The sequence below is a fragment of the Pygoscelis adeliae genome, unplaced genomic scaffold (assembly GCF_000699105.1).
Source record: "Pygoscelis adeliae isolate BGI_AS28 unplaced genomic scaffold, ASM69910v1 Scaffold187, whole genome shotgun sequence".
In the NCBI taxonomy this organism is placed as follows: domain Eukaryota; kingdom Metazoa; phylum Chordata; class Aves; order Sphenisciformes; family Spheniscidae; genus Pygoscelis; species Pygoscelis adeliae.
Genome location: NW_008825103.1, coordinates 604286 through 620414, shown reverse-complemented (window position 1 = coordinate 620414; position 16129 = coordinate 604286). Strand labels below are relative to the sequence as shown.

The 16129-nt window shown below is 57.9% G+C and overlaps 1 protein-coding gene across 2 annotated transcripts in view; it reads left to right on the top strand.

The window, feature by feature from the left end:
* The first annotated feature begins 6020 nt into the window (after positions 1-6020).
* The window catches only part of HK2 (hexokinase 2), a 24013-nt gene continuing 13904 nt past the window's right edge, over positions 6021-16129 (top strand). For both annotated transcript variants that reach the window (XM_009327201.1, XM_009327202.1), the window contains exons 1-3: positions 6021-6105; positions 8445-8607; positions 15695-15843. In XM_009327201.1, the coding sequence (XP_009325476.1) occupies positions 8466-8607; positions 15695-15843 (291 nt within the window). In that variant the 5' untranslated portion in view covers positions 6021-6105; positions 8445-8465. The remainder of the gene's footprint in view (positions 6106-8444; positions 8608-15694; positions 15844-16129) is intronic.

Genomic DNA, 16129 nt, shown 5'->3' with positions numbered 1-16129 from the left:
GCAGTGGGCCCCGGCTGGCTCCATCGGCTAACGCCGGGGACGCCGACGGAGAAACAAAACTCGCCACGTTGGCCCTCCGCCTGCATTAAATAAGAAGTGAAACAAGAGAGAATGTTAAAAGAAAAAAACAAAACAAAACAAAACCCCAGACCAAAGCGCACAGAAATAACAAAGGGATCTGCAAGGCTTCTCCCTCCGCTCGCGGGTGTCCCGGGGTTGTGCAACAGCCAAATCCACGGGAAGGGGTTGTGTAACCCGACGGCAGAAATAGGCCAGCGGCACGGCCGACTTCTGCCTCTCGGGCTCCGGGCAGTTTACGAGTTCCTTATCGGGAGCTGGAAATAATGGAGGGGGAAGGTTCTGGTTTAAGGTATTTGGCTTCGTTACCCTTTGGGAAAGGGTGTGCGAAGCCTCGGGAACCGGCTTCGTTTTCCTCCCGGCTCCGAAGCCCAAACAAAATGGGTTGCTGAGTTGTGGTGGGGGAAAAAAAAAATAATATCCAGGAGCCGTCGGCCGGGGCTCTGGCTGCTGCGGGAGACGGCTCAGCCCTCCCGGCCCCAAACAGCCGCCTCCACAACTGGATTTCTCTGGGTTATTTTTAAATGAATGCCCGTGAATCCTGCCGGTACGGCAAAGCTGGGGTTGGCGCAGCCTCCAGCGAGAGCACGGAGCTCGGCTTCGCTGCAGGGGAGCGGGGAGAAGCAGCTGGGTTTCCGAGCCGGATGCTTCCACCACGGATGCAAAAATTCTTGGAAAGCTGGGATTTATTTTTTTTCTCAAACCCAAAGGCTTTACCCAGAATTTGAGGCTGTATGGGAAAAGAGTTTAGGACGGCAGCCTGGGGCGCGTTCGCGTCGTGCGTCTTTTTGCTTTGGATCGGGCAGAAAAGGGGACTCGGCCCTGGGAAGAAAGTTATCCGTGGTTTGTGTCCACGTCAGGGCCTTGAAAATAGCCCCCGAAATAGGATTTGTCTTCCCGTTCCTGACACGGAGCAGCTTTACCTGCTCCGCCGCCCACCGGGGGGGGGACGTCACATACGTCCCCAAACTCCTCCTGCCCTTCGCTTTGCCCAGGTGCGACGCGGCAGTGGGCCCCGGCTGGCTCCATCGGCTAACGCCGGGGACGCCGACGGAGAAACAAAACTCGCCACGTTGGCCCTCCGCCTGCATTAAATAAGAAGTGAAACAAGAGAGAATGTTAAAAGAAAAAAACAAAACAAAACAAAACCCCAGACCAAAGCGCACAGAAATAACAAAGGGATCTGCAAGGCTTCTCCCTCCGCTCGCGGGTGTCCCGGGGTTGTGCAACAGCCAAATCCACGGGAAGGGGTTGTGTAACCCGACGGCAGAAATAGGCCAGCGGCACGGCCGACTTCTGCCTCTCGGGCTCCGGGCAGTTTACGAGTTCCTTATCGGGAGCTGGAAATAATGGAGGGGGAAGGTTCTGGTTTAAGGTATTTGGCTTCGTTACCCTTTGGGAAAGGGTGTGCGAAGCCTCGGGAACCGGCTTCGTTTTCCTCCCGGCTCCGAAGCCCAAACAAAATGGGTTGCTGAGTTGTGGTGGGGGAAAAAAAAAATAATATCCAGGAGCCGTCGGCCGGGGCTCTGGCTGCTGCGGGAGACGGCTCAGCCCTCCCGGCCCCAAACAGCCGCCTCCACAACTGGATTTCTCTGGGTTATTTTTAAATGAATGCCCGTGAATCCTGCCGGTACGGCAAAGCTGGGGTTGGCGCAGCCTCCAGCGAGAGCACGGAGCTCGGCTTCGCTGCAGGGGAGCGGGGAGAAGCAGCTGGGTTTCCGAGCCGGATGCTTCCACCACGGATGCAAAAATTCTTGGAAAGCTGGGGTTTATTTTTTTTCTCAAACCCAAAGGCTTTACCCAGAATTTGAGGCTGTATGGGAAAAGAGTTTAGGACGGCAGCCTGGGGCGCGTTCGCGTCGTGCGTCTTTTTGCTTTGGATCGGGCAGAAAAGGGGACTCGGCCCTGGGAAGAAAGTTATCCGTGGTTTGTGTCCACGTCAGGGCCTTGAAAATAGCCCCCGAAATAGGATTTGTCTTCCCGTTCCTGACACGGAGCAGCTTTACCTGCTCCGCCGCCCACCGGGGGGGGGGCGTCACATACGTCCCCAAACTCCTCCTGCCCTTCGCTTTGCCCAGCTGCGAAGTGGGTTGCAGCGCAAACTTATCTAACCCCCAAGGGATTGTGCAAACTTTAATTAACCTCAGCAGCGTCCTTTGAGATCCTGGCTTGAAAGTTTGCCGCAGGTGAACCATGTTCCCCTTCGGATGTGCCGGCCCGCGCTGGGTTTCCTGGTCCCTGAACCTTAGCCTCGTCATGCGACGGGAGGAGTGGGAGGCGAACAAGCTAAATAACCGGGCTGGCGGCTCTTCTTCCCCATCACTCCTTCGAAAGAAGGAAAAACTGGATAGGGAGTTAATTTTCCTGTATTTGTGGCCGTTCCCAGGCAGGGGCAGGTTTTCCTCTGGGTTTGTTTTTTTTTTATTTTATTTTTCCTTTGCTAGGGGGATTCGTTTTATCTAGCTGATTCCTCCCTGGCTGCCTCTCTCGCAGGCTCCTCTGCGGCTGTGGGAGGGGTGCCTGGCTGCAAATTCCTGGAAACCAACTTAACAGCTTCCCTTAAGCCCGTCAAGGTCAGCGGCAGGACGGCCTTTCCCATCCTTGGCACCTTCGGGGAGCCATCGCGTATCCCCTCGCTCCTCGGCTTCTCGTTTGAGCTACCGTAGGGAGCCAGGACAGGGCGCAGCCTCAGTTTCCCCAACCGTGGTGGGATGCTCCCAGCAACTGGAGAGGGGGGTGGGGGGTGGTCTCGGCGCCAGTGAGGCTTTCCCATGCAGCAGCATCCGAGGGGCTTGCTGCCTCTTAGACCTGCCCCAGAGACCTTCTGGGTTTAAAACGGGAGAGAAAGAGGACGCACGGGCAGGGAGGCGTCTCAAAGGCCGGCTGGGGCTGCTCAGGGCCGGTGGGAGCTGGGAGCAGTTTGACGTCTCTGACTCCTGAGTCGGAAACCAGAACGTTTTTCCAGTGAAATTGGGCTTTTCGGGGGCTGCGGAGCAGCGGGGTCGCCTGAGGATGGGTCCCCAGCTGCCCCTGATGCTCTGCAGCGTGACTTCTTCGCTGTGGGTGCTCGGCTCCACCTCCATCTAGGGGTTCAGCTGCCGTCCCGGGGGGGGGCGAGGATGGGGAGGAACCGGCCGAGCAGGAAACCATCTGACTCACTCGGGTTCAAGATGACTCCGGGCGTGTGTCATCAGAGGGGTGGCTGTGGCGGGGAGGGCACGTGGGGTTTAATTCGGCGCGGAGTCCTCAATAGCAGCCAAGGACGTGGGTGCTGCCGGGGTCAGGGCTGGAGTAGGGTGGGTGCAGCCCAGCATCAGTCCTGTGTCACTGAAGGCGGGGGGGTGGGGCAGGGGGACAAGCCAGTTCTCGGCGCTGAGTCAGCCCGGGCTGGGTAACGGCGGGGCGACGCGGGGATGGGGAGCGCCGGTTTTCGGTGTGCAGGGGCTGAGGACGTGGCGCAGGGGCTGAGGACGTGGCACAGGGTCTGTCCCGTGCTGCCGTGCCAATCCCCGATCCGACAATAAAAGCTGCAAAGTGCATGCCGGGTTACGGTCCTGAGCCAGGAAATAAAACGCTCTCCGTGCTGGATCCTTTCCCGGATTCACCCTGCGACCTTGGTGAACTGCTGCCCGCTCCCTCTGCCTCGGTTTCCCCGAATCTGTCGCATCCCGCCGCGGATCTGGGCAGGATGGGGGCACGGCTGCTGGCTCGCCCTGGTAACTGCAGGGTGCTCGCACAGCGTCCTCCTCTGAAAGAAGCAGGGAGGGAGTCGGTGTTCCAAAAAAATTCAGCAATTTAAAAAAAAAACCCAGCATGTTTTAAGTTAAAAACTGGGATAGGGAGGGAAGTAATTTAAATTAAAAATAATTTCAGGCAGAGATTACCCTGGAGAGAGGACTGACTGTGCACACCTGTGGGTCAGGAGTGCTCAAGCCTTCCCCAAACTTGAACAACTCTCCGTTGTTCTCATACACAACAAATATTTGACTTTCTGTTGCCCAAAAGGAGAAGAATCCAGCCCAGAAACCAGCTAGCCTCTCCCAGTGTTACGCTTTTCCCCCAAATGCTGCTGAAATTATGCACATCCAGCTGAAAACTACAGCGAGCAGGTACTGGGGGACTGGAAACATTGGCTCCCAGTCTGGTTCTCGCCAGACACGTGGCTTTGGAAAAAGACCCGGAGCAAAACTGAAACTAAAGAGGAGCAGCTTCCCCTTCCCAGGGCCTGGGATCATTAACGGGGAAGACGTGGCCGAGACCTTATTGCATGAGAATGAACCACCCTGAGCCTTTCCCCTTCCCCGCTGCCGTTTACTGGGCAGGAAACGGTTGCGCGTTGCCGGAAGCCGCCGTCACGCTGTAATTTCCATCACCGACAGCAATCCTGCCCCACGTCCCCACCGAGTGATGGGGAAAAGGGTCCCCGCTACCGCTGCGAGGGGAGCGGCAGCCTTCGTCCTCCCTGCTTCGGACCGCTCGAGCCGTGCCACTGCCCGTGCATCCCCCCGCCGAGGGGGGACGGTGCTACGGGATAGATCTGTCGGGGAGGGTTTTTCCACTCTTGCAAGTAGCTGCGTCGATGGGACCAGCTTGCAAACATAAAAGCCGAGGAATTTTTTGCTCCGTGGATAGTGGCATTGAATTGGAACGAAGTTATTTGCAGGCTAATATATTTGCAGCGCTGACCCCTTAGGGTCTAGCTCTGATGAGAGGGTTAAGAGAAGTCGTCAGGCAAAAGAACATTTTCCAGCTGTGGTGCTGGTACTGGAACCGTGAGTTATTACCTTCATTGCAAGGGCAAACCTGGCTTTTGGGGTACTTTAAGCTCGGCTCAGCCTGGCACAGCTCACTCAGCTTCCAGCTGGCGGCAAAAATGGGGCAACTTGAGGTTTCTTCAGCCTTGGGGCGGATGGACCTTGCCCAACGGTGGCATTGCAGCTGGGGAGGGCGACGCTGGGCACTTCCCCGTCACCCGGCGGCGGATGCTCGGCGTAGGAATTAGCCGAGCCTTTGGAGACAGCTCTGAGCTAGGAGGTGGGGATTTGCTCGGCTTTAGTTCAAAAAAATGGCCTCGAACTCGTTACACCCACAGCGGCTCTAATGATCCGGTTCTTTAACAAAATGTCCTGCCCTGTGTGCAACTGTCTGGGGCTGTGAGCACGCCCAGCACTTCCCAGCTTAAATCTGTTCCTCCTCCATTCAGTTTAGATTTCCTCAGGGAAACACTATTATTTATGATGGAAGCTTTCCAGAAATTAAATTGCCCCATTCCGGATCCTAACCTAGTGACTTTATTTATTTGGAATTGGCAATGATCTTAAAAAAAAAACAAAAAAAAAAAGGTTAAACGACTGGGAAGGTTGTTTGTCTTGAAAGATACCCATGCTCCGGCGCTGCAGACTCAATTCCCCTCCTCTACCAGATCTTTGCTACGATTTGAGGTGCGCGCGGGTGCAGGGGGGGGGAATTGGAGTAACGAACCGGGCCGTGGGGCTGGGAGGCCTTGGGCGTGAAGGTGGCCGTGGCCGTGGGGCTGGGAGGCCTTGGGGGTGAAGGTGGCCGTGCCTCTTCCTTGGTGGGGGTCAGGTGCACACCAAGGTGGTCTCGCTTGGGAGGGAGCTGAGCTGTTGCTGCCCTGGAGCCGTTCTGCAGGACGCCCTGACCTGCCTTAGCTGCCAAGTGGGACGATACCTACGTTCGTAGGAGAAGATGATCCAGGTTTTAAAGGGCTTTGGAGATTAGAAGAAGGTCACCCTGTTTCTCGTGCTGCTGATTATTCCTGGTATGGTGGAGCCTGGAGGACATGGGGAACGTGCTGAGCGGTGCCCGTCCTGGAGAAAGGAGGTGAAACCTCCACCTCGTTTCCCCGTGCTGTGATTTTGGGGGCTGACTGGTCGTGCACGCAGCATCTTCACTGCCCCGTGCCTTGGGCAGGAATCAAGGAGCAAACAGCCGTGGCTTCTTGTGCATCCGAGCTTCCAAATCATCCAGCTTCTCTGTGATGAGATCTTCCCCTAGCAGCATCTTGTGAGTCCAGGAGGAAAAGCAAGCAAAGTCAGGGTGGCAGACAGGGGAGAAACACCAGCAGCGTGCGGTTCGTGCAAGGGTGAAGCTCTGTCCCCAGCCCTGCTGGTGTGGTACCCCACCGCTGGGATGGGGACACCTCGTTGGGACCCCATCCCCGCTCACGGTGGTCTCACCAGGACCCCCTGACCACCGTAGGCTGCCAAAGAAGTCCAGTGAAGGAAGGTCTCACGGGGACGAGAGGCTGCTGGGAGGCAGAGCACCCGGTGTCGGCCGGGTTTGTCTCTAATTATCACCGACACCCCAGGTCAGATGCTGCTGGAGAGGAGATCCAGCAGACCTGGCTGAGGTCCTCCCCGTGCCAAGGGGCAGGTCGGTGGCTCCCGAGGAGGTTGTGAAAGGCCCCTGTGAGCCGGGACGACACTATCTCTCCGGCTCGCAGCTAAGAAATGGGGTTGGGCCCTCTAAGAAATGGGGTTGGGCCCTCTGCCCCGGGTCAATGGCATTGACCGATAACCATCGGGGCAGCTAAACGGGAGATTTCCTACCCTGGGGCTGGGCTGGAGGTGGGCTCCGGACCTGGGCCCCTCTTGAAGCCGGAAGAGGAGGGCGAGGGAGGAGGTGAGCTGGGGGCAGTGGCCACCTTCCCTGTGCCCGTAACCGGAGCCTGGGTACGTGGGTGGCAATTTTCGGCAAGCGAAAGCAAATAGGAGCGGAAGGAGGGGAGTGTTTGATTTCCTGCTGCTGGGTTGGATGAGGAGGGGCTGGTAAACAGCCAGCACTGGGAAACCTCCAGGTTTCCTTATCCTTATCCTTTCCCTCATGCCTGCCTGGTCTCCCAGCTGGCGGGCGCTCGTGCTCCGCTCCCGATTAATGGCAAGGAGCGGAAAGCACCAGGAGAAACCAGGAGGCGGTTTTACCCATCACACCGGCGAGGATGCCATTCCCCAGGGAATAAAGCATCTCCTGGAGCGTGCTCGGCTGGGCTTCCCTCAGTCCTCCGACCTCACCACAGCAAGTGGAGCAACCGGGGACTCGGCTTCTAAATTTCCAGCAGAGCTGAGAGGGGGAAAGGATAAGCCGGAGCATCCCAAGCTCGAAACGCAGGCAGCCAAAACCACAGCAGAGCTGTTTTGTTCAGCCCAGGGTCTGAGCGGCTGCATCCGTGAGCGAGGTCACGCTGGGGCGGGCGGCTATTACTTGCCCACAAAATGCCCATTTCCTATAGCGTAGCCCTATATAAAAAAAAATTCATGCTTGATTTCTGATGACCTTATGTTACGTGCCTGCAGACAGGTGACCTAACTGGGTGGAGTTTTCCTCTGACTTCGCAGGGCTTGCAGCTGCCCTTTAATTAATTTTAAGTGAAGTTAATTGAAACAGGGCATAGTTTGGGAGCTGGCAGTCTGTCCGCCTCTCCGTTTCCCTTCCCTGCTCCGGCCAGGCCGCGGAGACATGCACGGTGCTAATGTGCGGGCTGGGGAGGAGTTTTTCCGTGCCTTTCCCGGGGAAGACGAGACGCTTTGATGCCGTTTATAGAAGGAGCCGGGCATCTTCATAGCCTCAGTATAAGGGTATAAATGATTGCCAGGAGCAGCGGGGGGTGGATTTCTTCCCTTTTGGCCACGACACCCACTCGTGTCACACAGCATTGCTTGCTCAAGGGAGCTGAGTAGCTCTCGGCACCATAACCCTTTGTAGGGGTGATCTCAGCAGCGAAGAAATGAATGGGCAGTGGATTCCTGCCGAGCATCCTTCACGTAGGAAGAGGCCCTGGGGGGTCAAGGTCGAGGCACGCTGCCGCCGTGGCGTAGGAAGGGCTCCGCAGCTGGAAAACCTCTGGCGCTGACCTCCTGACTCACAGCCCGGGCAGGGAAGGTTGTCGAGTTTGGGTCCTACTTCTGTCGCAACCTGTTTGGGTGCCCGTAGGTGAATGAGCGGAGAAGGTGCCGCGGAGCATCGGGAGCTCCTTGGGGTTCGGCGTTCACAAGCCGGCACCCGTCTGAGCAAGGGGATGCTGCCGAGGAGGGCGCGGGCTGGCATTTGGTGAGCTCTTCGGAGAGCAGCCCCAGGTGCTCAGGAAGAGGTGCATGAATGGCGGCGGGCGTTATCGGCCTGCCTGGAGATAAGCTGTTGCAGCACTGCTGGCGGTGCCGTGTTGGCAATGTGCTGGCACAGCCATTTTCTGCCCTTCGGGGTGGGTCACGACTTGCTCCTGCTTCTTGCATCAGCCCCAGCCGATGTGAGGGGAGCCGAACGTTGTCCTGAAGACGTCACGGGGATGGTTGTGCCCGTGTCCCCAACCCTCCAGCTGACTTTCTGGCTTTATCTCCACCTTTCAGATCGACAAGTACCTCTACCACATGCGGCTCTCCGAGGAGACCCTCCAGGAGGTGTCCCAGCGTTTCAGAAGGGAGATGGAGAAGGGGCTTGGAGCAGACACCAACCCCACCGCCTCGGTGAAGATGCTGCCCACCTTCGTGAGATCCACCCCCGATGGGACAGGTACCGTGAGGCGGGAGATGCTCCCTCCTGGCAGAGCAGAGGGAGAGCGCGGTGGGGTGGTCTCAGTAGGTGCGAACACGTGCCGGGAGGGTGGGCTGGGGCCACCCGTCCTCATGGTGCTGCCAAAACAGGGATGGCACCCCTGGCCACCTTCCCTCCTGGTCCTGGGGGGCTTCATCCCGCTTCCGCTGAGCGAGGTTTAGCGTGGTTTAGGTCTCGTTCCCCCCTCTGTGCTGGGCCTGTGGGGGGGGACTCCCAGTTCCCGCTGGTGCGAGGGACGGTGGGAACCGGCCCTCGCGTGCCCTTCCTGGCAGGACGGAGACGGTCACGGGTCCGGCTCATCAGATTTCATTAGCGCTGAAATGGGCGGCGGTGCCAGCTGCTGTCTGGATGCCATGAGGGCCATGGGAGGAGAAGGGGGCTCTCCGGACTTGGCTCCTCACAATACGGCCTTTCTGCCTGCTTCCCATGCCAGCAGGAGCCGGGCTGCCTGCAGCGCGCTCCCGGCTGGGCACATCCCCTTTTCAGGCTCCGGCTTGCTCCTCTCAACCCCAAAAACTGCTTCCTTGAGCATCCATATGGGAAATTTCCTTGTGCCTCCCTCTCCTAGCTCGGTGTTTTGGGAAGGAGCTTTGTCGCGGTCCCTGCAGCGTCGCCCCTTGCCCGCCGGCACACAGCGGGATGCAGATGCACCCAGGACCTGCCGAGTCTCCTGGTGCTTGAAGCCAGTGGAGCGATCCTGGCTGCTGAAGGGCAGGGAGGGACAGAGAGCCCCGAGCAGCCGGAGCTGCCCCCGGCTCCATGTCTGGGCTGGCAGCAGCCCTGGGGAAAGTCCCCGGGCCGGTCGGTCCCGTTGGCCGAAGTTGCTCAGGGTTGGGGTTGCTCCAGCGTCGGCACCTTCACGAGGGTCCTCGCAAAACCTCGGCGGCAGAGATTGCTGATAGCCAGCAGGAAAGGTGGATAAAGAGGAAGGGAGCTGATGGAAAGACCCATCTGCCCTTCCCTCCCCATCCCCAGCTGTTTTGCCACCACTGTATTTTCGTACCTGGCTTCTGGAGGTGAGCGGGTCCCAGCAGATGCTGTGGCTGGAGTCTCAAGCGACCTGGCCTCGGCGGGCAGCGACTGGGCGGACTGGAGTTTCCTCTTCCGAGAAGCACGCCAAGCTGGTGCGAGCCTGCCGGTTGAGTGATGGTGTTAAATAGGGCCTACCAGAGAGGTAGCCCTGCTCAAACAGCCAAAACCCACCCCATCGCCGCTGGCTGTCCGCTCTCTTGAGGCAAGGGCAAAGGTGATGAGCTGAAGGTCTGCATCACCGGCCAGCTCTGGGGGGGGGTGTTTGCTGGTAACATCTCGGTGAGGTCTGGAGCGGGTGGGGTGTGTGTGTGGCATCTCCCAAGTCCCTGGGGAGTCACAGGCGTCACAGAATAGTTTGGGTTGGAAGGGACCATTTCATAGAATAGTTTGGGTTGGAAGGGACCTCTAAAGTTCATCTAGTCCACCCCCCCTGCCGTGGGCAGGGACATCTTCAACTAGATCAGGTTGCTCAGAGCCCCGTCCAACCTGACCTGGAATGGTTCCGGGGATGGGGCATCCACCACCTCTCTGGGCAACCTGGGCCAGTGCTTCACCACCCTCAGCATAAAAATTTCTCCTTGTATCTAGTTTAAATCTACCCTCTTTTAATTTAAAGCCATTCCCCCTTGTCCTGTCGCAACAGGCCCTGCTGAAAAGCCTGTCCCCGTCTTTCCTACAAGCCCCCTTTAAGTATTGAAGCATCCCTGCACCCAGAGCCCTCCCGCCTGCTGCATCCCACGTGCTCGGCCCCCCCCAGTGCAGATACTGGACCTGGACCTGGCTGCCTGCCCCGGGATCAAGATGTCAATCTATTTAAATATTTGAGAATATTTTTAATTACAGGGATAGCCGGAATGGCGCCCCTGGGCATGGGAACTATTGCAGCCAAAGGGGCTGGGTGCTGGCAGAGCGTGTGTCAGTGCACCCGAGAGGCATGAGCAGAGCTCTCAGCACCCCGACCCGCGTTGGGGAGAAGGTGCAATCCCTCTCCTTGCCCTTGCAAGAGCGAGCCCTGGCTTCCTTCACCATATCCTCCTGATTTGCAGCTTCTCCAGTGTCCCAGCTGGCATTTCTCGCCCAAAGCAAGCTCAGCACGTGGGGAAAAGCGGCACAGCAGCATGGAAAATGTTACACACAAGAGATGCTGGGGCAGTCACGGGGCTGCAGCTGCCCAGAGACTGGAAAGCGGGAGGTTTTCAAGCAAGTCCCGGGGAGCCAAGAGCTGGGATTCCCTGTATGGCTCCAGCTGGATCCGGGCCGCGAGCGGTATCAGCGTCTCTGCTGTTGGGTTTTGGAGGGGGGGACTGGAAGGTGGCGTGTCGGGGCCGTGGGGGTGAGCCGAGGCCAGCCCGAGGAAGGGCTCGCTGCCAGCTCCCCTGGCACATCACTTCGTGAAGAGACAGTGTGACAACGGCTCGGGAAGAGCTCAACGTCCAGGGGTGCGTCCTTCCTTCTTCTGCTTTTTTTTTTTTTAAGCTTCTGGGCAAAGCCTGACCTTGGCTGGGCACGAAGTCCCGCTCCCACCCACTTCGGGTGTCAGCAGCTGCCTCCCACGCGAAAGGTGGGGTGCCACGCTGGCTTTGGGGCTCCACACCTTCCTCCTCTAGAGCATCCCTGCCCTTCCTACCCCTCCTTGCTATAGCAGGAGTTGTCTCTGCTTTCGGATTATGCCCTGCCTAATGCGCAGCCGGCAGCTCCCCGGGATCCAGGCGGATGAGAGGCGCTTATAGAAATACAAGGTCACATCTGCGGGTTGAAGTCAAAACACAGACCCAGCTCCCGACCGCTCCACCCTCCTCTGCACTCCTGGTGGCTTCGCTCCTCCTGATGCAGTGTGACAAGGGGGGGCAGGGGGGGGGATTTCTGCTTCTGAAGCAGGATCTCTCCTAAAACCAACTTCTCTTGCTTTGCTCGGCTCCAGCACCCACCGAAACGCCCGCTGTGCCATGCTTGCAGCGAGGCAGTGGGCATCCTACCGCAGGCTGGTGGGGGAAAACAGACCCCGAATAAGCTTTTCTTTGGAGCCCCAGTGACTCTGAGCAAGGGCTCTCCTTGCTTAGTGCAAACACCACCTTCCTCCCTGCCCCGTTCCTGGTTTTTCCAGGCTTTGCCGGTGTCACCGTGTTTCCTCCTTCACGCTAATGTTGACACAAGGATCTTCTGGTGCGTCCTCCATTAAGCCCCAGCAGCTGATACCCATGGCCTAGGGTTTTCAGGAGGATGCTGCAGGACTTTGGTGGTCAAATCCCTGGAAATTCAAAGGGTGGTTCTTTGTAACACCCTTCCCTTGGCCGGTGGGCTCGGTTCCTGCCGATAACCAGCTGCTTCTGCAAGAAAACCAGCTTGCATGGCCCGTGGTCTTGAAAGGCTTTAAAGAAGATGCCGTTTTCATGCCCAGAGCCCCTCGCCCGGCGATTTACCGCACTCCCCAGCAAGGAATTGCGTTGGGGAATCGCTCCTGGGTGACTCTCGCTGTGGTCAGTGTCAGTTGCTCTTTGCTGGACCCGATTCTGTCCAAAACAGGCCACCAGGTTAATCCCGGATCTTTTGTTGCTGCAAGCCCAGTATTTCACGCCCAGTACATCATAAGCCCCTTTGCTGCTCTCCACCGCTAATTCAGTGGAGATGCTGATGTGAGCACCGGCGCTTTTATCTTCCCTCTTCTGCTTGAAGCCTCTCAACTTGTTGAAAGGAGGCAGGGTAGGGGCTGGCAAGGGTGTCTGCGGTAGGCGTGGGAGGGGCGGGCAAGGGTGTCTGCGGACGGGGATGGAGCGGGAGCCGCCAGGGTCTGCGCCTCCACCTCATCCTGCACCTCCCTGGGGGCAGAGCCTGGAACCGCTCCAGCTTTTCTCTTCCTCTTGTTTTTTTATTAAGCTGATTCGGTCGAGGATTCCTACAAAATGGGGTTGCAGTCAGTTGGAAGCCTCGAGGTTTGAGGCGGAGGTCTGGGGTGGCCGACCTCCGAGATGCTGGGCCGTGATCCTGCACACGATGCTCCGGTCCCCTGGCCCCAGCCTGGCCAAGGCTGTATTTCTAAGGACGGCAGAGCTCCCTGCCCGCTTCGCCCCGTGCTTTCTTCCGGGGAGCGCAGGCATTTTTTAAAGGCACTAAACACTCCCTCTTAGGTGGTTTGCTGAGAGCAAACAGACCCTTGAATCAGAGCTCTGTGTTTGCCCTCGCTGTTTGGTTTGTGAGCTCGGCGTCCAGCCTCTAACTTACCATGTAACGAGGGAGCTCTAATCTAAGGGAGGACCCAGACGTGGTATTGGCCAGCGGAGCCCATCGCTCAGCCGAATTGCTTCAGCTTGGGAATTTACCAAGGGAGATTTTGCTGCCTTTTTCCTCCTGCAAAGCCGGTCCGCCCGGGAATGCACCCCTCAACTTCAGCAGTCACCACCCGAACCACTTGTACCTCTCCTGGGGCTGTTGAGCCGCTTGTAGGGGGGATTTTTGGTTGTTAGGTTGGGTCCTGCTGCTGTTTTTTGTTGTGGGTGTGTGGGCGGCCGGCCAAGGGAAAGCCTCGCAGGGGTGGTTCAGCCGAAATACCGGGCGTGCGGAGGGCTGGGCAGGACAGGAGGACAGCCCTGTCCCTGGCTCCTTGGCCTTTTTTTTGGGGGGATGTCTGTTCCTCCTGGGTTCCTCATGTTATTTCCAAGGAGCTGAGCAACCCGTGACCCTCTTGGCTCCAACATCCTTAGCCCTGACATATTTATCAGCCCTCTGAGGCATTTTTCATGCTCTGCTAGCAAGCAGAACAGCACCTGTGCCGACGGCAAGGGAAGCAGGAGTACGGCATGACCTGCGTTTGGGGCAGAACACGATGCCAGCGGTGCCCAGCCAGGCATCGCATCCAGCTCTGCCCATCTGCGGCTGAGGCTAAATCCCCACGGTGGGCTTACCGGTGTCCTCAGGACAGCGAGGAGCTTCGCTGAGGGTTTTCCTGGTGCATTTTCAGCAGCCATGTAAAGGGACGTGGCCAAGGCATGCCCTGTGGCTGGCAGACAGTCTGCAAAATGAGCTGCCAAACTGGTTTAAACCTCATCGCTGCTAAGGGTCAACGCGGGCGTGAGGCGAGGAGGAGAAATGAATATCTAGGGTTTGACTGCCCCAACACATGAGCTCGGGCACCCCACTGCTTTGCTGGCTCCCGTGCCGTTCTTCAGCCCTGTAAGCGCTGAATGGGACAGCTCTTGGCTACGCTGCCTCGCTCGGAGCTATGCTGAGGGTGTTATTTGAGGAGGAAGGAGTTGCAAAGCTTTGATCGGGTCCAGGTTTGGAGTGCTCGGTGGTTCTGGGTTAATAGCTCTTGCGGGGGGTGTGTGTGTTGCTCCGGAGACGAAGTGAGGGTTGAGCCAGAGCCCGCGCAGGGACTCGGCTGAACTTCAGCTTTGGTTAAAAATAATGGTGTAACTGCCTCAGCAGCTCCTCGTCCCGCCGGCCGGTTGATCTCGGGGTGTAGCCTTAACCCACGGGATTGCACCCGGAGCATCGCAGCCTGCGCAGGGGGGCTGATGGGCTGCCACCGCAGCAGGTGGTGCTGCCGACCTGCCCAGCATCACCTCTGGGGTGATGCGCTGACCCCCAGTGCTCCCCCTGTTCTCCATCCTGAGCGGCAGGGCTGCTGAACGCTGCTCAAGACCTCGGAGCCCCTCTTATTCCTCATCTTCTCATTTCCTCGGGGCACAAGGACTGCTTTTAATAGACCTTTTCAGCCGCAGAGGGACTTTATAAAGCTGCTCTTGAGCCCAGGCTCCGAGTCCGTCCCCGTCTGCAGTTCCCTCGCCCCGCGTCCTCGGAGGGTCAGCCCCAGGAAAGACGCCAGGACAGATGGATGCCCCGCAGGCTGGGATGGCGAGCTGCCTTTTCAGCTGGAGTCACTGGAGATGCTGGCTGGCCTGGTGTCATTTGAATACTAATAAACCACACTTTTTGTTTCAACTGTAGCCCCTTTGTAAAAGCATGGGCAGGCACAATGCGGCCCCCGGGCGCTGTAATCTGCCCTGGGGAGCCAGCACAGCACATTTAATGCATTCAGAAATCAAACAGTGCTGATAGAGGGCTTTCCCCCATCCCTCTCCCCACACTGCTAGGTATTTAAAACAGCCAGCTTGGCACTTTTCCCACATCCCAGGTCTCAGCTGGTCCGAAATTCAGCGAGCTGCCTTGGTGCCTGGTACAATAAAAACAAACAGGAGGTGAAACCTGGGGCTTGGAGGCAGCAGGACCCGGGACTCCTCTCGGCCAACACAAACGGAGAAACTCTCCTTCCCCCGTCTGCCCGGGGAAGGCAGCAATGAGTCCCCAAAGGTCTTCTGGATTTTTTTTCCCTCCCCGGTTTCCTGCTTACACCTTTCAATCTTGCCTTCGGCGAGAAGCCACATGCCAGGAGTGCACGGGATTCCTGGGGCAGGGGAGGTTGTCCTGGACCGCGGCAGCCAAGCCTGAACATGAGGTTTTTTTCCACATATCAAACTCTAGTTTCGACTGCTGGCTAGCAGGGTTTTAACCGCTTGGGCTGGAGATTTAGGAGCTTTCGCCAGCATCCTGCGTCAACAGGGTCAGGAACGGGTGTGCCGCCTTATTCCTTACGGAGCCTGAGGCTGGAGCTCGTCTTCCCTGGGAGCGCCGTTGGGTTTGGGCACGGGCTTGTCTGGATGGGGCCGGTGGGATCTGTCCTGCTGGCAGACGCGCTCCTAGCTCAGCCACCGCCTCTGCGCTTCCCACCCAGGGCATCAGGATGTCTCTCAAAGATATTGCTTTGATCCCCGTCAGCTATGGGGGTGCCAGGGGTGCAGAGGAGGGGCAGGAAATACAGCCACAGCTCTGATAAAATAAAAAAACGGATATAATAATAAATAAAGTAATGAAAAAATTAAAAAATCATACCTTACCCTCATATTTGCGAGGTGGCTGGTTGCTTCCTCGCCTGCTCCAGGGCTGTCTGGTGCGGGCACCGATGCTGCTGAAAGGGACCCGCCGAGTTAAATGGTTGCTCTTGTCTGGGCTCCCGCAGAGGATGGTGACTTCTTGGCGCTGGACCTCGGCGGCACCAATTTCCGCGTGCTGAGAGTGAAGGTGTCCGACAACGGCCTGCAGAAGGTCGAAATGGAGAATCAGATCTACGCCATCCCCGAGGAACTCATGCGAGGCAGCGGGGTGCAGGTGGGTTCAAGCCCTCTCTCCCCCATCCCCGCTCTCCTGGGCAGCCCCCTACCTGCAGAGCTTCCCCCATGGGGGGGGGAAACCACCCATCTTGGGGCAGTTCTCCTGCCTGAAGGGAGGGCTGGTGTCACCCCAGGACCCTGAGCTGTGTAATGGGGTTGGAGCAGCGTCCTATTGCTGCCATGCCCAGCAGGATCCGGGTAGATCTTTGCCTTCCTTTGCCCGAAGCTATTAATTCCTGACACCAAGTAACCAGGATGGGTGAGGACCACGGAGGTGTGGGGTG